The sequence below is a fragment of the Salvelinus namaycush genome, chromosome 10 (genome assembly GCF_016432855.1).
Source record: "Salvelinus namaycush isolate Seneca chromosome 10, SaNama_1.0, whole genome shotgun sequence".
Lineage (NCBI taxonomy): Eukaryota > Metazoa > Chordata > Actinopteri > Salmoniformes > Salmonidae > Salvelinus > Salvelinus namaycush.
The window spans coordinates 44,476,256-44,504,244 of NC_052316.1; the positions used below are offsets into that span (position 1 = coordinate 44,476,256).

At 44.3% G+C, this 27,989-nt stretch overlaps 1 protein-coding gene across 1 annotated transcript; it reads right to left on the reverse strand.

Annotated features, from left to right (window-relative positions):
- Nucleotides 1-181: 181 nt before the first annotated feature.
- On the reverse strand, nt 182-27,915 carry LOC120055070 (ceruloplasmin). The gene is made up of 20 exons (XM_039002946.1): nt 27,729-27,915; nt 26,595-26,839; nt 25,931-26,143; nt 25,169-25,435; nt 24,827-25,081; nt 24,106-24,271; nt 23,764-23,903; nt 19,078-19,218; nt 18,106-18,150; nt 14,669-14,883; nt 14,368-14,518; nt 13,749-13,961; nt 13,293-13,500; nt 9,345-9,484; nt 9,009-9,137; nt 7,962-8,068; nt 1,479-1,698; nt 1,024-1,163; nt 616-778; nt 182-455 (listed from the first exon to the last, which is right to left on the reverse strand). The coding sequence occupies exons 1-20, from the start codon at nt 27,884-27,886 to the stop codon at nt 433-435; spliced, it is 3,339 nt and encodes a 1,112-aa protein (XP_038858874.1). The 5' UTR covers nt 27,887-27,915; the 3' UTR covers nt 182-432.
- Nucleotides 27,916-27,989: the final 74 nt, after the last annotated feature.

Genomic DNA, 27,989 nt, shown 5'->3' on the forward strand with positions numbered 1-27,989 from the left:
CTGCGCCGTTATCTGTTTGGCCCGCCAGTTCGCTTTCACGATTCTTTCCATTCTCCGTCAACCTCTCATCCACAGGACTGCCGCTGACTGGATGTTTTTTTGTTTGTCGCGCCGTTCTATGTAAACCTTTTAGACACTGTCGTTCGTGCCAGTGGTGGACAACATCAGAAACAACATCAGGGAGGATTTTATATTTTCTTTATTCAAAATGTATTTTAGAACATTGACATTAGACATTGCTCATTGCTTTTTTATTTTTTTATTTCACCTTTTATTTAACCAGGTAGGCTTAAACCCTGTATTAAAGCCGTTTTAGTTAATTCATGCATTGTCAGTGGTCACTGTGCTCCTTGTGTGGAATACGAGGTCAATGTGTAATTACTGAAGAGATGTACGTAGCTTTTATTTTCTGTTTGTGTTAATGCTCCGCGTTCATCCAAAAAAGCCCTTCTTTTCTGAAGACACAAAAACACAGAGGTTAGTTGTATACAAATTCACAAGTGGGAGTAGCAGCTATATTATAGAGTGTAAACACACACACACACACACACACACACACACACACACACGGTAACCTACACTTCACACACAGGGAACCAAACCCACACTTCTTACCTTTCTCAGTGACTTTGTAGACTGTTACCATGCCGGCCTTGATGTGGTCTGCGACGTGGCAGTGCAGCAGCCAGGAACCAGGGTACGTAGGTCTCATCTTCACCGTCTGGAAGGTGCCTGGGAACAGGCCAAACACATCCGCACGGTGGGACCCTCCACTCAGCTGGGGAACGAGAGAATGTATGTAACCATTTAGTTGAGTCAGATGTATTAGTGCTAGGCTAGAAGATCAAGGGCTCGATTCAGAGTTTTTTTTTTTATAGTGTGATTTGGAATTTAAAAAGGAAATTTTAGATTTGAGCCATCCTATGCAGCGTTTACTCTGAATGCAGTCTCCGGCTAATGCGGGAACATTTGTACACCTAATGGTTTTATGACTTTTTTTAATATGGTCAAATGGAATCTTACCTTATAGTCAAAGCTGTGCCCGTGGAAGTGGGCAGTGTGGATGTCTATCTCGTTGCCCATCCCCATCAGGTACCAGTACACCTTGTCCCCCACTTCCATGTTCAGTCCCAGCAGGTTTCCATACAGCTGCCCGTTGATGCCTACAGCAGAGACACGTCAGTGACAAAAAAATCAATTTATCCGAGGTAGTATTTATCAAGTGTCTCATAGTAGGAGTGCTGATCTATAAAAGGCAAAAACTGATCCTAGATCACTCCTATTTTTTTTAATGATTTGTGAATAGGCCCTGTTCCCACTTTAAACAAACAAAAGCTTTTTAATAAGGCCTAGAAATGAAGGCTTAATAAACCCCTTTTTTTTATAAGGCCTATATAAATGCTTCAGAAATCATTAAGCAAAGGCTTTCCTATTAACGGTGGCAAAAATAACATACACCCCTCTTTCCCCAGCCTCACCGTGCATTTTATTGCTCTCGATGAAGTCCTCATCCTCTTTGATGTTCCTGGTGGGTGTCTTGATGTTTGTTTTGATGTTGTCGTCCAGGTACCAGGACTCGTTCTCATCAAACACCATGAAGAGGAGAGCAAACTCTTCCACTTCCTTCTTCAGTCCAAATGTTCTCGCATAGCTCCGCCTACATATCACTAGGGGACCAATTAGACCGCTGTACAGGTCCTGGGGGTAGAGACCAATGATGTATGTAAATATGTGTTTTAACGCGTATGTATTTATATGTACACTATATATACAAAAGTATGTGGACACCCCTTCAAATTAGTGGATTCGGCTATTTCAGCCATACCCGTTGCTGACAGGTGTATAAAATCGAGCATACAGCCATGCAATCTCCATAGACAAACATTGACCGTTGAATGGCCTTATTGATGAGCTCAGTGACTTTCAACGAGACACCGTCATAGGATGCCACCATTCCAACAAGTCAGTTTGTCAAATTTCTGCACTGCTAAAGCTGCCCCGGCCAACTGTAAGTGTTGTTATTGTGAAGTGGAAACTTCTAGAACAGAGCTGCCCAATCCTCTTCCTGGAGATCTACTGTCCTGTAGGTTTTCAGTCCTACCCTAATTTAGCGTATATGATTCAGCTAGTTAAGGTCTTGTTGAGCAGATAATAAGTAGAACCAGGTGTGTTAAATTAGGGTTGGACTGAAAACCCACAGGATGGTAGATCTCCAGGAAGAGGGTTGGGCAGCCCTGGTCTAGGAGCAACAACGGCTCAGCCGCTACGTGGTAGACCACACAAGCTCACCGAACGGGACTGCTGATGCGCGTTGCACGTAAAAATCGTCTCTCCTCGGTTGCGACACTTATTACCAAGTTTCAAACTGCCTCTGGAAGCAACATCAGCACAAGAAGTGTTCGTCGGGAGTTTCATGAAATTTCCATGGCTGAGCAGCTGCACACAAGCCTAAGATCACCATACGCAATGCCGAGCATTGGCTGGAGTGGTATAAATCTCGCCGCCTCTGGAGCAGTGGAAACGGGTTCTCTGGAGTGATGAATCATATTTCACCATCTGGCAGTCCAAGGGATGAATCTGAGTTTGGCGGATGCCAGCAGAACGCTACCTGCCCCAATGCATAGTGCCAACTGTAAAGTTTGGTGGAGGAGGAATAATGGTCTGGGGTCTGTTTTTCATGGTTCAGGCCCCTTAGTTCCAGTGAAGGGAAATCTTAATGCTACAGCATACAATGACATTCTAGACAATTCTGTGCTTTTTCAGTGTAACAATGCCCCTGTGCACAAAGCGAGGTCCCTACAGAAATGGTTTGTTGAGATCGGTGTGGAAGAACTTGACTGGCCTGCAGAAAGCCCTGACCTCAACCCCATGAAACACCTTTTGGATGAATTGGAACGCCGACTGCGAGCCAGGCCTAATCGCCCAACATCAGTGCCCAACCTCAATAATGCTCTTGTGGCTGAATGGAAGCAAGTCCCCACAGCAATGTTCCAACATCTAGTGGAAAACCTTCCCAGAAGAGTGGAGGCTGTTATAGCAGCAAAGGGGGGACCAACTCCATATTAATGCCCATGATTTTGGAATGAGATGTTGGACGAGCAAGTGTCCACATACCTTTGGTCATGTAGTGTACAGTTGAAGTTTACATACCCCTTAGCCAAATATATTTAAACTCAGTTTTTCACAATTCCTGACATTTAATCCTAGTAAACGTTCCCTGTTTTAAGTCGATTAGGATCACCACTTTATTTTAAGAATGTGAAATGTCAGAATAATAGTAGAGAGAATGATTTATTTCAGGTTTTACACATTCCCAGTGGGTCAGAAGCTTACATACACTCAATTAGTATGAGGTCAGGGCTTTGTGATGGCCACTCCAATACCTTGACTTTGTTGTCCTTAAGCCATTTTGCCACAACTTTGGAAGTATGCTTGGAGTCATTGTCCATTTGGAAGACCCATTTGCGACCAAGCTTTAACTTCCTGACTGATGTCTTGAGAAGTCGCTTCAATATATCCACATCATTTTCCGTCCTCATGATGCCATCTATTTTGTGAAGTGCACCAGTCCCTCCTGCAGCAAAGCACCCCCACAACATGACGCTGCCAACCCTGTGCTTCACGGTTGGGATGGTGTTCTTCGGCTTGCAAGCCTCCCCCTTTTTCCTCCAAACATAACGATGGTCATTATGGCCAAACAGTTCTATTTTTGTTTCATCAGACCAGAGGACATTTCTCCAAAAAGTACGATCTTGGTCGGTTTGTGCAGTTGCAAACCGTAGTCTGGCTTTTTGTGGCGGTTTTGGAGCAATGGCTTCTTCCTTGCTGAGCGGCCTTTCAGGTTATGTCGATATAGGACTCGTTTTACTGTGGATATAGATACTTTTGAACCTGTTTCCTCCAGCATCTTCACAAGGTCCTTTGCTGTTGTTCTGGGATTGATTTGCACTTTTTGCACCAAATTATGTTCATCTCTAGGAGACAGAACACGTCTCCTTTCTGAGCGGTTTGACGGCTGCATGGTCCCATGGTATTTATACTTGCGTACTATTGTTTGTACAGATGAACGTGGTACCTTCAGGTGTTTGGAAATTGCTCCGAAGGATGAACCAGACTTGTGGAGGTCTTGGCTGATTTCTTTTGGTTTTCCCGTGATGTCAAGCAAAGAGGCACTGAGTTTGAAGGTAGGCCTTGAAATGCATCCACAGGTACACCTCCAATTGACTCAAATGATGTCAATTAGTCTATCAGAAGCTTCTAAAGCAATGACATAATTTTCTGGAATTTTCCAAGCTGTTTAAAGGCACAGTAAACTTATGTAAACTTCTGACCTACTGGAATTGTGATACAGTGAATTATAAGTGAAATAATCTGTCTGTAAACAATTGTTGGAAAAATTACTTGTCATGCACTAAGTAGATGTCCTAACCGACTTGCCAGAACTATAGTTTGTTAACAAGAAATTTGTGGAATATTTCTATGGAAAACTTCCGATGGTGCGTGAAGCCTGAAGTATTTGAATTTGAAGCTCGCCATATTGCTGAATCACTGAGGTATAATAAGCAGTAGCGTGTATTCGTGGATGCCAAGGGAACTAATTAAACACATTTTTGTGTTTCATAATTTTCCTTCAATTTGCTAGAAGCTGAATATTTCTCATCACGTGTAGTCTTCCGGTGGCTAGCTAGCTAGCTAAAATTGGCCCGTTCCTAAGTTAGCCATGGATGGAGATAGGGATTTGAACTTGTGGTTTTACTTAATTCTCCGTACTGGTCAATGATTATAACGGTGATTCTGATCCAACCATGTATGAATACATTGTTCCCCTGGCCTGAGAGGATGGAAGTTCAATATGTAGTTAGATATAGTAGGCTAATGTTAACAAGCTGGCTCATTGTTGCCCATGAAAGGAAGTCAGGCTAGCGAGCAAGCTTTTTAGCCAGGTAGCCTACTAAAACAAAAACTAAAAGCGTGTACTGTATGACAGTCATAGGCCATTTTTATCAACATGAGAGGAGGATGGCATTGGCATTTCTCTACAAGTAGGGTGAGTAAATGTATTTTCTACGCACACACACCCACCAGTGGAGGCTGCTGAGGGGAGAACGGCTCATAATAATGGCAGGAACAGAGCCAATGGAATGGAATCAAACACATGGAAACCATGTGTTTGTTGTGTTTGATACCATTCCACTGATTCCGCTCCAGCTATTACCATGAGCCTGTCCTCCCCAATTAAGGTGCCATCAACCTCCTGTGACACACACACACACACACACACAGAAATCAGAACTACTGAAAACGACATCATATTTAGCTTACGTTGATTGGACTAAATTGTTTTTGGTATCTTTTAGTTGTCACTGTATTAGACTATTCATAGGTGATTTGATCATGTTGAAATGGTGCTGGAATAGTGGAGGCAGCTCCTGTTTACTTTGAGACTTGCGGTAACTCTCAGTGGTTCTAAATCAATAGTTTTAGAAAAGGTCGGAAACATTAACTTGCCTGATCATGCTGTAGGTCATGTAGCTGTTTGTTACATGCAAAATACGCTTCGTGAACTTCACCGAACAGAGGTTAAGCTCCAGATTTGTGATGGAACAAAAGGTGTGGTTGAATTTATTCTGAACTAACAGGTTATAGAGCAAAAGCAATTATCACAACACCTACAGTGCATTCGGAAAGTATTCAGACCTCTTGACTTTTTACACATTTTGTTACTTTACAGCCTTATTCTAAAATGGATTAAATAGTTTTTTCCCTTATCAATCTACACACAATACCTTTTAATTACAAAGCAAAAACTGTTTTTTAGTACTTTTACAAATGTATTAAACAAAAAAAACTGAAATGTCACATTTACATAAGTATTCAGACCCTTTACTCAGTACTTTGTTGAAGATCCTTTAGCAGCGATTACAGCCTCAAGTCTTCTTGGGTATGACGCTACAAGCTTGGAACACCTGTATTTGGGGAGACATTCAGAGACTTGTCCTGAAGGCACTCCTGCATTCTCTGGGCTGTGTGCTAAGGGTCGTTGTCCTGTTGGAAGGTGAACCATCGCCCCAGTCTGAGGTCCTGAATACTCTGGAGCAGGTTTTCATCAAGGATCTCTCTGTACTTTGCTCCGTTCATTTTTCCCTCAATCGTGACTAGTCTCCCAGTCCCTGCCGCTGAAAAACATCCCCACAGCATGATGCTGCCACCACCATGCTTCACTTTAGGGATGGTGCCAGGTTTCCTCCAGACGTGATGCTTGGTTTTCAAGCCAAAGAGTTAAATCTTGGTTTCATCAGAACAGAGAATCTTGTTTCTCATGGTCTGAGAGTCTTTAGGTGCCTTTTGACAAACTCCAAGCAGGCTGTCGTGTGCCTTTTACTGAGGAGTGGCTTCTGGCCACTCATCAAACTTCTTCCATTTAAGAATGATGGAGGCCACTGTGTTCTTGGGGACCTGAAAATGCACCAGAAATGTTTTGCTACCCTTCCCCAGATATGTGCCTTGACACAATCTTGTCTCGGCGCTCTACGGACAATTCCTTCAACATCACGGCTTGGTTTTTGACATGCACTGTCAACTGTGGGACCTTATATAGACAGGTCTGTGCCTTTCCAAATCATGTCCAATCAATTGAATTTACCACAGGTAGACTCCAATCAAGTTGTAGAAACATCTCAAGGATGATCAATGGAAACAGAATGCACCTGAGCTCAATTTCGAGTCTCATAGAAAAGGGTCTGAATACTTATTTAAATATGTTTTTTCTGTTTTTATTGTTAATACATTTACAAACATATCTAAAAACCTGTTTTCGCTTCGTCATTATGGAGTATTGTGTGTAGATTGATGAGGATAAACATTAATTTAATCAATTTTAGAATGAGGCTCCCGAGTAGCGCAGCAGTGTAAGGCACTTCATCTCAGTGCAAGAGGCGTTACTACAGTCCCTGGTTCAAATCCAGGCTGTATCACATCCGGCCGGGATTGGGAGTCCCATAGGGCAGCGCACAATTGGCCCAGCGTCGTCCGGGTTTGGCCGGGGTAGTCCGCCATTGTAAATAAGAATTTGTTCTTAACTGACTTGCCTAGTTAAATTAAGGTTAAATACAAAATAAGGCTATAACGTAACAAAATGTGGAAAAAGGGAAGGGGTCTGAATATTTTCCAAAGGCACCGTATGTTGTAATATAGCTTTTTGTTTTGACATGTTTTGGCTTCCCCAGTGATTTTACCCATGAACCACTACTGATAATAAGAACTGGAGACTGGATCCAAGATGTCCGACCGTTGTTTTCAAAGTAATCTATTCACTTTCACTTACACGATTCTCTATCCGGGTTGCATGCGATTTATGCGACCAACATCAAATGCGCGCTAGCACTCAGTATGTGCAGAGACAACGCCGTCATGTCATCCAAAAACATGACATTTGATGAATATAAAATGATAATATCTTCGGCTGTAAGTGATTTGAAAAAAGATCGGCCTCAGCGACAATTATTTGGATGTTTTGTGCATAAAGGTGATGACTAAATTGTCTTATTAGGAAATTTAAAGTCTGACTTCTCTATGTGGCCGTCTATTGAAATTGTCTTTCTGGGCCGGGCGTCAGTTAAACCGCAATACCAGGTCAAAACTGTAGGAGCAGTCAAAACTGTGTTTTTAGACCGGAACCCTGGCCCCGGAACCCTGGCCCTGGCCCCGGAACCTGAAACCCCACCTCTTTAAGGAATACCTAGGATAGATTCTAACCCCCCCCCCCCTAAAAGATTTAGATGCACTATTGTAAAGTGGTTGTTCCACTGGATATCATAAGGTGAATGCACCAATTTGTAAGTCGCTCTGGATAAGAGCGTCTGCTAAATGACTTAAATGTAAATGTAAATGTAACCCTGGCCCCTTGGGCTGAATGGCACCAAAAAATAGTTAAAGCTCATAGTTTGTGTTATCTCATTTACCTTGTTGACGTCGACTGTGGAGTAATAAGCTCCCACACTGCATGTCTCCTGTTTGTCTGTAGGCCCAGCTGTCTTGGGGACATACCATGTGTATGTCTGTGTTTCACCTGTAAGGGACAACTCTGCTTTAGGAAACTAACTCTCACTCACTACAAAGTTGTTATTCTGTAGAACAGGGTCATGAAATATATATGAGTAACCATAGTAATAAAAGATCAATGACACATATAGGTTTTTGTTGCGATCAAAATCACTTTCTGCTATTAAAACTACTTCATATCACTATCACAAATCCAATGTCTATAACACTAGCTGGTCAAATCCAATGTCTATAACACTAGCTGGTCAAATCCAATGTCTATAACACTAGCTGATCAAATCCAATGTCTATAACACTAGCTGGTCAAATCCAATGTCTAAAACACTAGCTGGTCAAATCCAATGTCTAAAACACTAGCTGGTCAAATCCAATGTCTAAAACACTAGCTGGTCAAATCCAATGTCTAAAACACTAGCTGGTCAAATCCAATGTCTAAAACACTAGCTGGTCAAATCCAATGTCTAAAAGACTAGCTGGTCAAATCCAATGTCTATAACACTAGCTGATCAAATCCAATGTCTATAACACTAGCTGGTCAAATCCAATGTCTATAACACTAGCTGGTCAAATCCAATGTCTATAACACTAGCTGGTCAAATCCAATGTCTATAACACTAGCTGGTCAAATCCAATGTCTATAACACTAGCTGGTCAAATCCAATGTCTATAACACTAGCTGGTCAAATCCAATGTCTATAACACTAGCTGGTCAAATCCAATGTCTATAACACTAGCTGGTCAAATCCAATGTCTATAACTCTAGCTGGTCAAATCCAATGTCTATAACACTAGCTGGTCAAATCCAATGTCTATAACACTAGCTGGTCAATCCAACGTCTAAAACACTAGCTGGTCAAATCCAATGTCTAAAACACTAGCTGGTCAAATCCAATGTCTATAACACTAGCTGGTCAAATCCAATGGATTATGGGTGCTGTTCATTTTACCTGGCTTAGTTTCTTTGACTTGTGGTACGTCTGTCTTCACCCCATGTGCGTGAATAGAGTACGTTCTTGTGGCCATGTTCTTGAAGACTATATTGACTTTGTCACCAATGTCTGCATGGATCATAGGGCCTGGGGAACGAAACAAGAGGGGTCATCAATCAGGATTCATAACAGGTCAGTTTAATAATGAAAATAATGTCAAGTCATTGCTTGGTCCCTGGGAAGTAAAGTATGGCAATTCAATTCCATATGTTATGTACGTACTAAGCCTACTGTACCACCAAACCCTTTATACTACCACTTACCCAGAACCAAACCCTTTATACTACAACTTACCCAGGATCCCCAGGTGTTGCATGTCTGCTGATCTCTCCTTCTGTTTGGTGAATTTATTGTTGGTGAACTCCCTGTACACAACTTTCTTGTATATGGAGCCGATGAACTTACCCTGTTTATCAATGAAATCATTTCCTGGACTGGAGACAAAGAAAACATACTGATGTATTGTAGATCCATGTCTCAAACATGCAACAGGAATGTTTCTAGGGTTATAGCTGGGGTTATAGCTGGGGTTATAGCTGGGGTTATAGCTGGGGTTATAGCTGGGGTTATAGCTGGGGTTATAGCTGGGGTTATAGCTGGGGTTATAGCTGGGGTTAGGGTTATAGCTGGGGTTAGGGTTATGGCTGGGGTTAGGGTTATGGCTGGGGTTAGGGTTATGGCTGGGGTTAGGGTTGAGCTGGGGTTAGGGTTGAGCTGGGGTGTAGACATGAAGCTAGGGTTATAGCTGGGGTTAGGGTTATGGCTGGGGTTAGGGTTATGGCTGGGGTTAGGGTTGAGCTGGGGTTAGGGTTATGGCTGGGGTGTAGACATGAAGCTAGGGTTATGGCTGGGGTTAGGGTTGAGCTGGGGTGTAGACATGAAGCTAGGGTTATAGCTGGGGTTAGGGTTATAGCTAGGGTTATGGCTGGGGTTAGGGTTAGGGTTGGGGTTAGGGTTATGGCTGGGGTTAGGGTTATGGCTGGGGTTAGGGTTATGGCTGGGGTTAGGGTTGAGCTGGGGTTAGGGTAGAGCTGGGGTTAGGGTAGAGCTGGGGTTAGGGTTAGGGTTGAGCTGGGGTGTAGACATGAAGCTAGGGTTATAGCTGGGGTTAGGGTTATGGCTGGGGTTAGGGTTATGGCTGGGGTTAGGGTTATGGCTGGGGTTAGGGTTATGGCTGGGGTTAGGGTTATGGCTGGGGTTAGGGTTATGGCTGGGGTGTAGACATGAAGCTAGGGTTATAGCTGGGGTTAGGGTTATGGCTGGGGTTAGGGTTATGGCTGGGGTTAGGGTTATGGCTGGGGTTAGGGTTGAGCTGGGGTTAGGGTTGAGCTGGGGTTAGGGTTGAGCTGGGGTGTAGACATGAAGCTAGGGTTATAGCTGGGGTTAGGGTTGAGCTGGGGTTAGGGTTATGGCTGGGGTGTAGACATGAAGCTAGGGTTATGGCTGGGGTTAGGGTTATGGCTGGGGTTAGGGTTATAGCTGGGGTTAGGGTTATAGCTGGGGTTAGGGTTATGGCTGGGGTTAGGGTTGAGCTGGGGTGTAGACATGAAGCTAGGGTTATGGCTGGGGTTAGGGTTATGGCTGGGGTTAGGGTTATGGCTGGGGTTAGGGTTATAGCTGGGGTTAGGGTTATAGCTGGGGTTAGGGTTATAGCTGGGGTTAGGGTTATAGCTGGGGTTAGGGTTATGGCTGGGGTTAGGGTTATAGCTGGGGTTAGGGTTATAGCTGGGGTTAGGGTTATGGCTGGGGTTAGGGTTGAGCTGGGGTTAGGGTTATGGCTGGGGTTAGGATTGAGCTGGGGTTAGGGTTATGGCTGGGGTTAGGGTTGAGCTGGGGTTAGGGTTATAGCTGGGGTTAGGGTTATGGCTGGGGTTAGGGTTATAGCTGGGGTTAGGGTTATAGCTGGGGTTAGGGTTATGGCTGGGGTTAGGGTTATGGCTGGGGTTAGGGTTATAGCTGGGGTTAGGGTTATAGCTGGGGTTAGGGTTATGGCTGGGGTTAGGGTTGAGCTGGGGTTAGGGTTATGGCTGGGGTTAGGGTTGAGCTGGGGTTAGGGTTATGGCTGGGGTTAGGGTTATGGCTGGGGTTAGGGTTATGGCTGGGGTTAGGGTTATGGCTGGGGTTAGGGTTATGGCTGGGGTTAGGGTTGAGCTGGGGTGGAGACATGAAGCTAGGGTTATAGCTGGGGTTAGGGTTGAGCTGGGGTTAGGGTTGAGCTGGGGTTAGGGTTATAGCTGGGGTTAGGGTTGAGCTGGGGTGTAGACATGAAGCTAGGGTTATAGCTGGGGTTAGGGTTATGGCTGGGTTTAGGGTTATGGCTGGGGTTAGGGTTATGGCTGGGGTTAGGGTTATAGCTGGGGTTAGGGTTATGGCTGGGGTTAGGGTTGAGCTGGGGTGTAGACATGAAGCTAGGGTTATAGCTGGGGTTAGGGTTATGGCTGGGGTTAGGGTTATGGCTGGGGTTAGGGTTATGGCTGGGGTTAGGGTTGAGCTGGGGTGTAGACATGAAGCTAGGGTTATGGCTGGGGTTAGGGTTATGGCTGGGGTTAGGGTTGAGCTGGGGTTAGGGTTGAGCTGGGGTGGAGACATGAAGCTAGGGTTATAGCTGGGGTTAGGGTTATGGCTGGGGTTAGGGTTATGGCTGGGGTTAGGGTTGAGCTGGGGTTAGGGTTATGGCTGGGGTTAGGGTAAAGCTGGGGTTAGGGTTATGGCTGGGGTTAGGGTTATGGCTGGGGTTAGGGTTATGGCTGGGGTTAGGGTTGAGCTGGGGTTAGGGTTATGGCTGGGGTTAGGGTTGAGCTGGGGTGTAGACATGATGCTAGGGTTATGGCTGGGGTTAGGGTTATGGCTGGGGTTAGGGTTATGGCTGGGGTTAGGGTTATGGCTGGGGTTAGGGTTATGGCTGGGGTTAGGGTTATGCCTGGGGTTAGGGTTATGGCTGGGGTTAGGGTTATGGCTGGGGTTAGGGTAGAGCTGGGGTTAGGGTTATGGCTGGGGTTAGGGTTATAGCTGGGGTTAGGGTTATAGCTGGGGTTAGGGTTGAGCTGGGGTTAGGGTTATGGCTGGGGTGTAGACATGAAGCTAGGGTTATAGCTGGGGTTAGGGTTATGGCTGGGGTTAGGGTTGAGCTGGGGTTAGGGTTGAGCTGGGGTGTAGACATGAAGCTAGGGTTATGGCTGGGGTTAGGGTTATGGCTGGGGTTAGGGTTATGGCTGGGGTTAGGGTTATGGCTGGGGTTAGGGTTATGGCTGGGGTTAGGGTTATGCCTGGGGTTAGGGTTATGGCTGGGGTTAGGGTTATGGCTGGGGTTAGGGTAGAGCTGGGGTTAGGGTTATGGCTGGGGTTAGGGTTATAGCTGGGGTTAGGGTTATAGCTGGGGTTAGGGTTGAGCTGGGGTTAGGGTTATGGCTGGGGTGTAGACATGAAGCTAGGGTTATAGCTGGGGTTAGGGTTATGGCTGGGGTTAGGGTTGAGCTGGGGTTAGGGTTGAGCTGGGGTGTAGACATGAAGCTAGGGTTATGGCTGGGGTTAGGGTTATGGCTGGGGTTAGGGTTATGGCTGGGGTTAGGGTTATGGCTGGGGCTAGGGTTATGGCTGGGGTGGAGACATGAAGCTAGGGTTATGGCTGGGGCTAGGGTTATGGCTGGGGTTAGGGTTATGGCTGGGGTTAGGGTTATGGCTGGGGTTAGGGTTATGGCTGGGGTTAGGGTTGAGCTGGGGTGTAGACATGAAGCTAGGGTTATGCCTGGGGTTAGGGTTATGGCTGGGGTTAGGGTTATGGCTGGGGTTAGGGTTATGGCTGGGGTTAGGGTTATGGCTGGGGTTAGGGTTGAGCTGGGGTGGAGACATGAAGCTAGGGTTATGGCTGGGGTTAGGGTTATGGCTGGGGTGTAGACATGAAGCTAGGGTTATGCCTGGGGTTAGGGTTGAGCTGGGGTTAGGGTTGAGCTGGGGTTAGGGTAGAGCTGGGGTTAGGGTTGAGCTGGGGTTAGGGTTGAGCTAGGGCTGTGGACATGAACCTATAGTTAGGGTTGAAAAATTCGGGGAACTTTCAATAAATTCCCTAGTTTTCCCGAAATCCCAGATGGAGGTTTCTAGAATCAGGAGAGAATAAGCAGAAAATACGTAATCCTACAACCAGGATTTCTGGAAAATAAGGGAATTTATTGAAAGTTCCCCGAGTTTTGTAACCCTAGTTAGGGTTGAGCCGGGGTTGTGGACATGAAGCTACGGTTGGATTACCTCTGTATGAGGCCATGGTACATCTCCTGCTCCCAGGTCCGGTTGGGGGAGTAGTCCCAGTCTATCTCAATGGCAGCAATGTAGTAGGTCTTAGAGTGGAGCATGATCTCTGACTGCCTGTTGAACATACTACACTTCTGCACGGTGTAGTTGGCCCTCATACCTCCCTGGTAATGGTCCGTCGTCCTGCACACCACCTCAAACTGACCTGGAGGGGGGAAACAAATGCATTGTCTATCATTATAATTCGTTGTAATTGATTTTCAATTAGAACGGAAGTAAACATTTACGATTCTGTCTTTCCGTCTGCCCCTCTCCATCCATCCATCCATCTATCTCTCCTTTAGTTCTTCCACCCCTCCACCCATCCGTCCATCCCTCCATTCATCCATCCATCCACTCATCCATCCTTCCATTCATTCCTCCATGTATCCCTCCATCCATAATGTGTCCTACCCATGCTGTCTGGCTCCATCATGACAGTGTGGGAGATGTGAGGGAACACATTCATGACGTCTCTGCGTGTCTCTCTGTAGATGAACCTGTTCCCTTCAAAGTATAGGCCGTGAATATCAGCCTCAGAGCCCAGGCCAGACAGGTGCCAAGACACCTTGTCCCCCTTACACATGGTCAGCCCTGGAAGGTTCCCATACATGTAGCCATTGATCGCTGTGGGAACAGGAAATGGAGAAGTTAGTGCCCTACAGAAGACCAGTGAGAGGTTAAAACGTGTTAGGTTGTTGGTAACTGCTCTGTGTTTTGGTGTTTACATTTTTTTTTATCCATAGGGAAATCCCATTACAATATAGGCTTTTTGAAAGTAACTGAGAAGGAATTAGTTTAATTACAACTTTGCCAAAGATGTACATGTTTTGTAGCTGAATTAGCATCACAGTTTAACACGTTTCCATGATTGATCAGTGTTCTAAGGCTGTGTTTACACAAGCAGCCCAATTCTGATCTATTTCCACTAATTTGGTCTTTTGACCAATCAGACCAATCAGCTATTTTTACAAATAGTTGGGTAAAAGACCAGAACTGGGCTGCGTGTGTAAACACAGCCTAAAAGACTCACAGTGCATTTTGTTAGATTCCTGGAAGTCCTCGTCCTCCTTGTTGACTGTTTTAGGAGCCTTGGTAAACTGGTTAATGTTGTCATCCAGAAACCAGCTCAGGTTCTCATCAAACACTGTAGCCAACATGTGGAACTCCTTGTTCACGTTTTTCTGAAATGGGAAATAAACGTGAAAATAATGGATGTGAGTGCTCTGTCTGTATTTGACCTTTTTAATGCCAAGTCAGCTGATGAACACATTCCAGATTCAATATTTCAACACACTGACAATAAAGGTATTCAACCAATTCCATTTTTTTACCTGTTTCCCTTTTTTGAGGGTCTTTTTTTTGCAGACCAGGAGGGGTCCAACAAGGCCGGAGCTGGTGTCTTTGACAGGGTCCACGGCTGAGTAGTAGAAGTATGTAATGCAGTCTGCATCGTCCACCACCGGCCCGCCCCCCTTAGGGACCACCCACTCATAGGTGTGGGTGGTGCCTGGTTTGACCAGCGCTGCCGGGGGAGGGGTTACAGTTCCTGGAGGGTAGGGGGTCAATAAGATAAAGATTCCATGGCTTGGTGATTAGTTGAATAAACGGTCTGTGTTATGGCAAAAACAAAAGGACCAGGAGTAGAGCTATCCCAGCAAACATGCCCACAATGGCACCACGTGGGCCCAATGCGGGCTAAAATATCGGCCCCATGTAGGCTGTCTACATCGGGCCGATGCGCCTTTGCTATTTTAATATAAATGTTTTTATAATATATTTATTACAATTTAATTCAATGCATAAATGTCATAATTTTCAAGCCTTCAAGGTGTTTAGGGAACGTGTTATATTGTATCAGAAAGACAACCAAATCTATCACGCATATACACTGCATATACTGCACATACACATATACATTCCTAATGTTGAGTTGCACCCTCTTTTGCCCTCAGAACAGCCTCAATTCGCCAGGGTATGGAATCTACAAGGTGTCGAAAGCATTCCACAGGGATGCTGGCCCATGTTGACTCCAACAGTTGTGTCAAGTTGGCTGGAGGTCCTTTGAGTGGTTGACCATTCTTGATACACATGGGAAACTGTTGAGCTTTTAAAACCCCACAGCGTTGCAGTTCTTGACAGAGTCAAACTGTGTGTGCCTGGCACCTACTGTACTACCATACCCCGTTCAAAGCAACTTCAATATTTTGTCTTTCCCATTCACCCTATGAATGGCACACATACACAATCCATGCCTCAATTGTCTCGAGGCTTAAAAATCTTTAACCTATCTCCTCCCCTTCATCTACACTGATTGAAGTGGATTTAACAGGTGACCTCAATAAGGGATCATAGCTTTCACCTGGATTCACCTGGTCAGTCTATGTCATGGAAAGAGCAGGTGTTCCTAATGTTTGTACACTGTGTATTTTTTTTTTTACAAGATGTGACATGCACTTATTTAAAGGGGCAATCAACAGTTGAAACAATAACAAAGCGGAACAATAGTAAATCCAAGGGACGGGGCTGGAGAAATGTAAACATTCTCAAGTTCGTGGACAGAGCTATGAATTCAAGGACTGACCATCCATGACATCAAAATTATAGTTTTTACCATGTTTTGAGGCTATACAGTGTTTGTTTATATTTACTTTGTTTTACTCCTTTGTTTGTAAACAATCTTATGTTTTGGGTTCTGATGGGGTACGACAGTTGAACTAAGATCATGAGGCATTTATAAGTTATATTCTTGAAGAATCAATGACTACATACAGTAGCATTCATTTATAAGTCAACATTGATGTAGTAACTGCAGATTGCCCCTTTAGGAACTTTTTAAAGACTTCATCATTGACAGTGTACATGATCGAAAAACATTGGCTGTCACACAACAGAACACAGACACTCAGTAAAAAAAAAAAGAGATTGTGAGAACTGTGTCCACACCCCAAAATATTCTAATGAGCCCCCGCCTTTAGCTGGACTTGGTGTGGGCTAGCCCCTATTGGGCTGATGTGGGCTAGCACGTGCTGGGCTTGGTGTGGGCTAGCCTGGGCTGGGCTTGGTGTGGGCTAGCCTGGGCTGGATCTGGTGTGGGCTAGCCTGGGCTGGGCTTGGTGTAGGCTAGCCTGGGCTGGACCTGGTGTGGGCTAGCCTGGGCTGGGCTTGGTGTGGGCTAGCCTGGGCTGGGCTTGGTGTGGGCTAGCCTGGGCTGGGCTTGGTGAGGGCTAGCATGTGCTGGGCTTGGTGTGGGCTAGCCCGTGCTGGGCTTGGTGTGGGCTAGCCCGTGCTGGGCTTGGTGTGGGCTAGCCTGTGCTGGGCAGTTGTAGGCTAGCCGTGTTGGGCTTGGTGTAGGCTGGCCCATGTTGAGGTGGTGTGGGCTAGTCTGTGTGAAAGGTTGGTGTAGGCGATCCCGTGTTGGGCTGATGTGGGCTAGCCTGTTGGGCTGATGTGGGCTAGGTGTGGGCTAGCCCGTGCCCATCTTGCCCACCAAATAGCCACATGGGGCCAATGGAGTCATGTTTTCTGGGTATCTTTCTCTGATACTGCTCTTCTCTGTGTCACGGAGGCTCTCCGCGCTGCCAAAGCTGACTCTCTATCCTCTGTTCTCATCCTCCTAGATCTATCTGCTGCCTTCAACACCGTGAACCATCAGAGCTTCCTCTCCTCAGGGGCTTGGGCGTCTCAGGCTCTAAACACTCTTGGATTGCATCCTACTTGGCAGACCTCTCCTAGCAGATGACGTGGAGAGGATCTGTGTCTGCACCACGTACTCTCACGTGTGGTATTCCCCAGGGCTCGGTTCTAGGCCCTCTCCTATTCACTCTATACACCAAGTAACTCAGCCCCATCATATCTTGACATGGTGAGGAATACCTTTTGTGAACTAACGCTTTACTTTTTAGTTTTTCTTCTTACTTGCTCTGACTTTGCTGATATCTTGAGGAAAAATGTCCTTACTATGACTGTGATATGTGGTTGTCCAACCTAGCTACAGTATCTTAAGATGACTGCACTTACTGTACGTCACTCTGGATAAGAGTGTCTGCTAAATGACTAACATGTAAATGTAAAATAGGCCTAGAGTCCTAATAGGTTCTGTGCTTATTCTGGGCAGATGTAAATGTTGTGTGTACACTGCCACCAGGGCTCAGTAACTAACCAGCCACTACTGTAGCTAATGTCCTAGGTTCCACTGTCAGACCACTGAATATAGACTTTTAGACTTTACACTGTGGAATAACTAGCATCACTACCTAGCAAGAGCAAATTAAGTGACATTGTTTAGTTTTATTTGGACTGAGTTTGGTAAGAGAAAGATCCTGGTGACCAAACATTAAAACATTCCTGGCCGGCTGGCCGGGTCCCCACCTCTTCCTCAGTGTGGCTAAACACCTGCAGGAACTGGATACCAGGGTTTGGGGTCAATTCTATTTAAATTCCATTCAATTCAGAGAGTAAGGGCTCGATTCAATCCGTAGTGCTGAAGATCCGTGCTGTAGCATAATTTCCATTCAAAGGTCATTTTTCAATTGAGCTGACATATGTAGCGTTTACAATGAATGCAGTCTCCGCGAACGATGGCACACTGCCTTTAAATTTCTATCACGCTGTAGCGCCGATCATTAGTGCTACGGATTGAATCGGGCCCATTTTTGAAAAGCATTAAATAAAATTGGAATTCCAATTGACTGGCATTGAAATGGAATTGACCCAAACCTTGCCCGATACTGTAGTTCTGTAAGAAATAGGCATAAATGAGCATACTTACTCGTCTCCTTCTTGATTTCTCTGAGTTTTTTGGCAGTGTAGGATTCTGTGAAAGCATTAAGCGCGTTAATTGATGATATGAGACATTATCACTGAAAGGAAACTCTTTAACTACAAAAAGAATGTTAACGGTGTTGTCTTGAAAAAGGGACAACCTCACACTCTAGGAGCTCAGATGTCTTGAAAAAGGGACAACCTCACACTCTAGGAGCTCAGATGTCTTGAAAAAGGGACAACCTCACACTCTAGGAGCTCAGATGTCTTGAAAAAGGGACAACCTCACACTCTAGGAGCTCAGATGTCTTGAAAAAGGGACAACCTCACACTCTAGGAGCTCAGATGTCTTGAAAAAGGACAACCTCACACTCTAGGAGCTCAGATGTCTTGAAAAAGGACAACCTCACACTCTAGGAGCTCAGATGTCTTGAAAAAGGGACAACCTCACACTCTAGGAGCTCAGATGTCTTGAAAAAGGGACAACCTCACACTCTAGGAGCTCAGATGTCTTGAAAAAGGACAACCTCACACTCTAGGAGCTCAGATGTCTTGAAAAAGGACAACCTCACACTCTAGGAGCTCAGATGTCTTGAAAAAGGACAACCTCACACTCTAGGAGCTCAGATGTCTTGAAAAAGGACAACCTCACACTCTAGGAGCTCAGATGTCTTGAAAAAGGACAACCTCACACTCTAGGAGCTCAGATGTCTTGAAAAGGACAACCTCACACTCTAGGAGCTCAGATGTCTTGAAAAGGACAACCTCACACTCTAGGAGCTCAGATGTCTTGAAAAAGGACAACCTCACACTCTAGGAGCTCAGATGTCTTGAAAAAGGACAACCTCACACTCTAGGAGCTCAGATGCAATCATTTAATAACCTTAATATCCAATGTTTCAACAGACAAGCTGTCTTCATCAGGGTGTTGACTTAACGTGTAATAAATAATCATCACTCATGTGTTACTACTTCTAACCTTCCAGTTCGTTATAGTAGAGAGTCCCTGACTGCTCGACGCTGTACTGCACTCCATGTGGCTGCATGGAGAAAGGACGGCTGGCCTTGTTCTGAAACACCACCTTGATGGTGTCTTCCTCCTCAGCCCTGATCACAGGACCTGCAACACACACGGCAGCCATTCAATCATTAATGCATTTATAGAAACATACAATTTAGCAGACGCTTTTATCCAAAGTAACAAAAAGTATGCATGCATCATTTTTTTTTTTACGTTTGGGTGGGCCCGGGTATCGATCCCACTATCCAGGTGTTGCCATGATGTACCATGTATTATAAACTGGGTGGTTCGAACCCTGAATGCTGATTAGCTGACAGCCGTGGTATATCGGACTGTATACGTGTATGACAAAACATATATTTTTTACTGCTCTAATTACGTCGGTAACCCGTTTTATAATAGCAATAAGGCACCTCGGAGGTTTGTGGTATATGGCCAAGATACCACGGCTAAGGGCTGTATCCAGGCACTCCGCGTTGCGTCGTGCTGAGAACAGCCCACAGCTCTGGTATATTTGCCATATACCACAAATCTCCGAGGTGCCATTGCTTAAATCTACAGAGGACCCACTACAAGACTAGGGGGATAGGTCTCCTACTCCCGGAGCAACAGACTCAACCTGCAGTATGAATGAACTACAGTGACTAGTGAAAGTCTACACATCCATTGCATAGTCGTCACATTTTAAAATGACCTCTAAAAAGGGATTCAATTGGATTTACAGAGTTAGAGGCATAAATATCATGGCCCCCAAAAATGCTAACCACCCATGTTATTGGTGAGAGGTTAGCATGTTTTCGGGGTATGATCTTTGTGCCTCTGTAACTTTCTCTCTCATCATTATTCATGATTAATTCATGATTAGCTGTAGTCAGGGTGGTTAGCGAAATGTGAAAGCGTTCAGAAACATATTCTGTTCTTATTTACAATAAAAAGTGACTCCAAAATGACACAATTCATTATTACCCATTAATTTATATTTGTATTTATTGTATTGAACCTTTGTTTAACGAGTCAGTTAAGAACAATTTCTTATTTACAATGACGGCCGACCAAAAGGCAAAAGGCCTCCTGCAGGGGCCTGGGATTTAAAACAATTAAAAATAACACAATATAAATATAGGACAAACACACATCACAACAAGAGAGACAACACAACACTACCTAAAGAGAGACCTAAGACAACAACATAGCAAGGCAGCAACACATGACAACACAGCATGGTAGGAACACAACATGGTAGCAACACAACATGGCAGCAGCACAACATGGTAGCAGTACAAAACAGGGTACAAACATTGTTGGGCACATACAACAGCACAAAGGGCAAGAAGGTAGAGACAACAATACATCACGCAAAGCAGCCACAACTGTCAGTAAGAGTGTCCACGACTGAGTCTTTGAATTAAGAGATTGAGATAAAACTGTCCAGTTGAGTGTTTGTTGCAGCTTGTTCCAGTTGCTAGCTGCAGCGAACTGAAAAGACGAGCGACCCAGGGATGTGTGTGCTTTGGGGACTTTTAACAAAATGTGACTGGCCGAACGGGTGTTGTATCTGGAGGATGAGGGCTGCAGTAGGTATCTCAGATAGGGGGGAGTGAGGCCTAAGAGGGTTTTATAAATAAGCGTCAACCAGTGGTTCTTGCGGCGGGTATACAGAGATGATCAGTTTACAGAAGAGTATAGAGTGCAGTGATGTGTCCTATAAGGAGCATTGGTGGCAAATCTGATGGCTGAATGGTAAAGAACATCAAGCCGCTCGAGAGCACTGTTACCTGACGATCTATAAATGATGTCTCTGTAATCTAGCATGGGTAGGATGGTCATCTGAATCAGGGTTAGTTTGGCAGCTGGGGTGAAAGAGGAGCGATTACGATAGAGGAAACCAAGTCTAGATTTAACTTTAGGCTGCAGCTTTGATATGTGCTGAGAGAAGGACAGTGTACCGTCTAGCCATACTCCCAAGTACTTGTATGAGTTGACTACCTCAAGCTCTAAACCCTCAGAGGCAGTAATCACACCTGTGGGGAGAGGGGCATTCTTCTTACCAAACCACATGACCTTTGTTTTGGAGGTGTTTAGAACAAGGTTAAGGGCAGAGAAAGCTTGTTGGACACTAAGAAAGCTTTGTTGTAGAGCGTTTAACACAAAATACAGGTAGGGCACAGCATTAGGCACAACATAATCCAAAGCACAACCAAAACAAACTGCAAATTCATCCAACAAGTTTGTAGAATCACATGCTTGATGTGTATTTTGTCATTGCGTGCTAGGAATATGGGACCAAATACAAAAATTTTGACTACTAGTGAATTTGTCCGAATAGTAATGACACCTGCAAATGAGAGGGACATAAAGTGCTTTCATTTCTAAAGAGCAAAAAAAAGATATGTAAGAAAATACTCTGAAGTTAAAGGAGTGTCCATTGTTTTCATCAAAATTGTTCAAGCTCAATACATTCGGTTGGGAATTATTGATGGACAGAAATATTCAAACCTTGTCTGTAATTTCCAAGCAAATTTAAGTCAGGACTGAGACCACTCAGGAACACTCAACAAGAGCATAATAATTGATTGGACTAAATTGTTTTTGGTATCTTTAAGTTTGTTTTCAGTATATTAAACGAAGCATATATAGCCTTGTTGATTTGATGATGTTTAAGTGTAAATGGTGCTGAAATAGTGGGGCTCCTGTTGTCTTTGTGCTGACTTGTGGTAACTCTGAGGTTGTAAATCAGTAGTTGTTCAGTAAACTGTCACAAACATTAACTTGTTTAACCACGCTGCAGGTCATATAACTGTTTGTTACATGCAATATTTGCTTTGTGGGCTTCACCGGACAGATGTTGCTCTCCGGTTTTGTGATGAAACAAACGTATGTGGAGTTGAATTGATTCTGCCACTGTGTGACTGTTGTCTTTTTGTTGTCGCGGCCTTATTGTATATCACGGTGGCGTGTGAATTGAATGGGTTGTAGAGCAAATATCACAACAGGTTTAATATGGCATTTTTACTGGCTTGGCTTGGCTTCCTCAGTGATTTTACCCACGCACCGCTACCGCCGATTTACACCTTTTGGAAAGCCATTCTGGTGTGTCTTTGGCATAAAAATTGGTGTAATTGTCCCTGGGCTTTGCTCCTTTCATATTTCTTCTGATCCTGACAAACTACCCAGTCCCTGCAAATGACAAGCATACCCATAACATGATGCTGCCACCACAATACTTGAAAATACAGAGGGTTTTACTCTGTTGTATTGGATTTGACCCAATCTCGTCTTTAATTTATTCCAAAAAGTGGATGTCTTTGCCATGTTGTCTGCAGTACTACTTAACGGCCTTGTTGCACACAGAATGGATGATTTGGAGTGGATGTTTTAACACAGGCTTGTGGCATTATCATGTTATGGGTATGCTTGTCACCAGCAGGGGAGTTTGTTAGGATAAAAATAAATATGAAAGGAGCAAAGCCCAGGTAAAAAGTTAAAACCCACCTCAGTCTTTTGATTTTGAAAAAATCAATGAATATATGTTTCCCTAAGAGTTTGTCGAACATTATTCTAAATTATTCACAGACGTAATGGCTGTCAACAGTGCTTCCACCAAGTATTAACTCAGGGGTGTGAAGACATCAAATAAAATGTTATTTGTCACATGCTTGGTGAACAACCGGTATAGACTAACAGTGAAATGCTTACTTACGTGCCCTTTCCCAACAATACAGAGAGGAAGAAAATAGAAAAAGAATAGAAAAGTAATAACTCGTAATAATAAATACACAATGAGTATAACTTGGCTCTATACATGGGGTACCAGTACAGAGTCGAAGTGCAGGGGTACGAGGTGATTGAGGTAGATACTGTATGTACATATAACTAGGAGTAAAGTGACAGATGATAAACAGTAGCAGCAGCAGATGTGATGAGTCAAAACAGTCAATGCAGATCGTCTGGTTAGCTATTTAACTAACTATTTAGCAGGCTTATGGCTTGGGGTTTGAAGCTGTTCAGGGTCCTGTTGGTCCTGCATTGGTACCACTTGCCGTGCGGTTGCAGAGAGAACACTCTATGACTTGGGTGGCAGGAGTATTTGACAATTTTTATGGCCTTCCTTTGACACCGCCTGGTATAGAAGTCCTGGATGGCAGGGAGCTTGGCCCCAGTGATGTACTGGGCTGTACGCACTACCCTCTGTAGCGCCTTGCCAAGCAGTCACCATACCAAGCGGTGATGCAGCCAGTCAAGATGCTCTCAACGGTGCAGCTGTATAACTTTTTGAGGATCTGAGGGCCCATTCTCAATCTTTTCAGCTTCCTGAGGGAAAAGAGGTGTTGTCGTTCCCTCTTCATGACTGTGTTTGTGTGTGTGGACCATAATAGATCCTTAGTGATTTCGACACTGAGGAACTTGAAGCTCTCGACCCGCTCCACTACAGCCCGTCGATTTGAATGATCAATCAATCAATACATCCTATTTTGTATATTTTTACTAATTTGAACATTTTTATATAATTTTTTCTTTCACTTTGAAAATGTGGAGGTTGTGTAGATCGATAGGAAAAAAATAGAATGTAATCCCTTTTTTAGATTTAATTTCAAGGCAGCATAATGTGAAGAGAAGGGGTGCAAGGGGTGTGTAGTACATTACCCAGAATCCCTAGGTGCAACTCCTCAGGTGTTCTCTCCTTTTGCACGGTGAAGGTTTTGTCTGTGTACTCCTTGTACTGGACCTTTTTATATTTCCCCCCAATACGATCGTTACCTCTCTGGAAGAACGTCTCTGAATCACTGAGGACATTCAGGAGGGACAAAGAACACGGTAACAGTCAGATCAGCACCAATACAAGACCAGAAAACAACCCCCCCAGTCCCTTTCTATATTTTTTGGACCAGGTTTAAATTGGTAATGGGCAATAGTTACACACTCAAAAATCCCTTTTCAACTCAAAACAAGTGCGCCCAAACCACAGACGACAGCGATGTTACTGACCCGTCTGTGTTCAGAGGTTTCCCTGTGCCGTGGTTGACCTGTGAGGGGGCGTAGTCCCACAGCACCTCCTCGGCAGCGATGAAGTACTCCCTCACCTCCCCGCTGGGCCGCGGCTTGTGGACGGCGGGGAAACACTTCTTTACCTCAAAGAGGGCCTGCATGCCCGCTGAGGTGAGGAAATCAGAGGAAGACAATCACTTTATCCCATTGGACACAGACGTCAGTTTGACGTCTAGTTTTGATTTACATTTGATTGAGTTGTCAACTAACGTGAATTCATTGTGAAATCAACCAAAAAAGATCAACATGTCATTGAATTTAGGTTGAAAGTTGGGTGAAGAAAGGATATTTCTTTACACTGAGGAACTTTTTGCAAATCCAATCAGTCTTCCTCGTTGAATTGTTTGTTGAAATAATGTGTAAACAGTGTTGATTCAACCGGTTTGTGCCCAGTGGGATGTTACATTAACTTTGACTCTGGCAAAAACAAAATCACTCTGTGACATGTCTTGTAACTTGTTGGGGAGTTGTTGTACTACTCTCTGATTGGCTGTCTATCTGAGCCCTAAGAATCTCGGAGTAGGTGATTAATTTTAACCTTCTAGATCATTATTACTAATAGCATATGGCACGGGAACACCTGCTCCTACAATGGATCAGCAGCCTCTTCTCTGAGATGCTTTTTTGGATACAGTCCCTGGCTTGTAAAATACATACATACCCATCAGGTGGTCGTTGACCTGGCAGCTCAGCAGCCAGTGACCAGGGTTGTCAGCGGTCATCTCCACATTGGTGAACGTGGCTGGGAATAAGCTGACCGCGTCTGTGTGGTGACCAAGGTTGGTCAGGATCTGGCCATGGAAGAACACTGAATGGACGTCCACCTCATTGCCCATGCCGATCAGGTGCCAGTGGATCTTGTTTCCGACACACATGCTCAAGTCAGGCAGGTTGCCGTACACAAAGCCATTGATCGCTGCAAAACAGTGGACACACTGTGTTAGTGGCCTATGATTGTGCGTGTGTGTGTGTGTGTGTATTAGTGTTACGTTAATAATCTCACAGTGCATCAGGTTGCTCTCCTGGAAGGCTTCATCATCTTTGTCTACTTTAGTTGATGGCTGTTGTGGGCTATTGGCTGCTGTTGATGGCTGTTGTGGGCTATTGGCTGCTGTTGATGGCTGTTGTGGGCTATTGGCTGCTGTTGATGGCTGAGTGCAGTAGGTCTTGATGTTGTCATCCAGGTACCAGCTCATGTTCTCGTCCGACACAGTGAACATCAGGACGTACGAGTAGTCTGCTGCCTTGTCACCATAGACATCCAGGGTACCTGCGCATCTCAGAAATAAACATTCATGTACATGAAAACATACTATGGCCTTTATGACACAGGGAGATGGTGTGTGTATTCTCTTCTGTAATCTCAGGATCTCTGTTCCTCCTTAATCGCCACAATGACTATAATAAGACTATACATAAAACTCAAACAGTTTATTTTTTACATTTTTGTATTTTTATTTAACCTTTATTTTAACTAGGCAAGTCAGTTAAGAACAAATTCTTATTTACAATGACGGCCTACACCAACCAAACCCGGACGACGCTGGGCCAATTCTGCGCCGCCCTATGGGACTTCCAATCACGGCCGGTTGTGATACAGCCTGGAATCGAACCAGGGTGTCTGTAGTGACGCCTCCAGCACTGAGATACAGTGCCATAGATCGCTGCGCCACTCGGGGGCTCCAGTGGTGCAACATGTTGTTCAAAACCAGATCAGACCTACTGTACATAACCAGCGTTTAGGTGCCCGATAAGAAGCCTGTACCTTTTTTACAGATGATGAGGGGTCCTACAAGTCCTGAGGCGATGTCTTGGGGTGCGTGGAGGTGGGAGTGATAGGCGCGTGCCAGGCAGTTGGTGTCCTCCTTGGTGGGGGCGTGGGTGTCGCTCAGGACCCACACGTAAGTGTAGCTCTTCCCAGGATCCACCCGGTCGTCATGTTTCTCCGCGTCCGTCATCTCGTCCGGGTACAGAGCACCTGGCAATATGGGAGTTATCTGGATCAGTGACTGACTTCAATTTGTCTTGGGGGGGATTTTGACACTTTATTGAGATAGTATGTAAATATGATGGGCATACAGGCAGGTGGGAAAAGTGGACGCAGGGATTGAACCCTGGTCCCTATCATGTGACTTGTGCCAGGAGTATTACCCACCCCACTCCACTCACTACAGTCATAGGATTCACATTAGAGGGTGTCACTCAACTCTCTACATTCATAGGATTCACATTCCATAATCTACAGACGGCTCCACACTCCATAATTAAAAGGGCAACACAATCCATCATTTAAAAGGGCAACACAGTCCATAATCTCTGTTGCCTGCTGTTATGGCAAATGTCCATTTTGTCTTGGAGGTTGCGTTGATAATTATAGGATATTTTTTCCTCTATTCTACTATTCTAGACATCTATCCACGTCCACTCACCCTCACTGGTCTTGTTGTACATGATTCCATGGGAGTGGATGGAGTAGGCCCTACTGGCCATGTTCTTCAGATGGACCTTGATCACGTCCCCTTCCTCAGCCGACATCACAGGGCCCAGGAAGCCCAGCCACTTGGGCTTGGTTATCTCCTTTATGTAGGTGGCGTCAGTGTACTGCAGGTAAACTGCTTTCTTGTACACGCTGCCGATCCGCTGGGGCCCGCGCTCCAGGAACGTAGCAGCGTGTCTGTAGTGGAGTGGAGGGGGTTAGGAGAAGAGACATAATGGATATTTATACACACACAGGGACTATTGAATGGATTCATTGCAACAAAAGTCTACATAGTATACAATCTATATTAGTTTAAAAAAATATATATAAGTAATAATCTAAATATTCTTCCACTTTTGACAGTATTTTGCAAAGATCGATGACAAAAAAATAAAAAAATTAATCAGTTTTAATCTCACTTTGTCACACAACAAAATGTGGAACTAGTCAAGAGGTGTGAATACTTAGTGAAGGCACTGTATACTGTAGATTTCACTGTAGTATAGCATACAGGAAATACTGTGTTCAACTAATTCCTAAAACACTCCTATCATAACTTCCCAAAACTTCTACATATACAGTCTGTGTATATATATATATAATGATATTTTATTACTTCTTCATGACAAAACTTCTACATATACAGTCTGTGTATATATATATAATGATATTTTATTACTTCTTCATGACAAAACTTCTACATATACAGTCTGTGTGTGTGTATATGTATATAATGATATTTTATTACTTCTTCATGACAAAACTTCTACATATACAGTCTGTGTGTATATATATATAATGATATTTTATTACTTCTTCATGACAAAACTTCTACATATACAGTCTGTGTGTGTGTATATGTATATAATTATATTTTATTACTTCTTCATGACAAAACTTCTACATATACAGTCTGTGTGTGTGTGTGTATATGTATATAATGATATTTTATTACTTCTTCATGACAAAACTTCTACATATACAGTCTGTGTGTTTGTGTGTGTGTGTATATATATATATATATATATAATGATATTTTATTACTTCTTCATGACAGGTAAGTTAGTTATACTGAATCACTCACTCATCTTCCTTCAGCAGTTTGTTGAGGATGATGTTTTTCCCAGTGGGAGCGTAATCCCACTGAATCTCCTGAATCCCGATAAAATATTCCCGTGTGATACAGAACACGGTGGTGAAGCAGCCCAGTAGAAGGAACAGGCTCGCTGTAGAACTCCCCATTTTGGCTCCAGACAGTCAGATGACTTTTGTACAGAACTCACAGCCTTTTATAGATACTGGGGTAACGGGTCCACACAGCCAATCACAAACGGGCAATGTGACC

What these genes read in the sequence shown, in the direction of transcription:
- LOC120055070 (XM_039002946.1), bottom strand. Translation starts at nt 27,886, where the DNA reads ATGGGGAGTTCTACAGCGAGCCTGTTCCTTCTACTGGGCTGCTTCACC. An exon ending in AAACTGCTGAAGGAAGATGA is followed by an intron (nt 26,840 to 27,728) that starts GTGAGTGATTCA and finishes ACTCCACTACAG; the next exon opens with ACACGCTGCTACGTTCCTGG. An exon ending in TACCATGGCCTCATACAGAG is followed by an intron (nt 9,485 to 13,292) that starts GTAATCCAACCG and finishes CTTTGTCTCCAG; the next exon opens with TCCAGGAAATGATTTCATTG.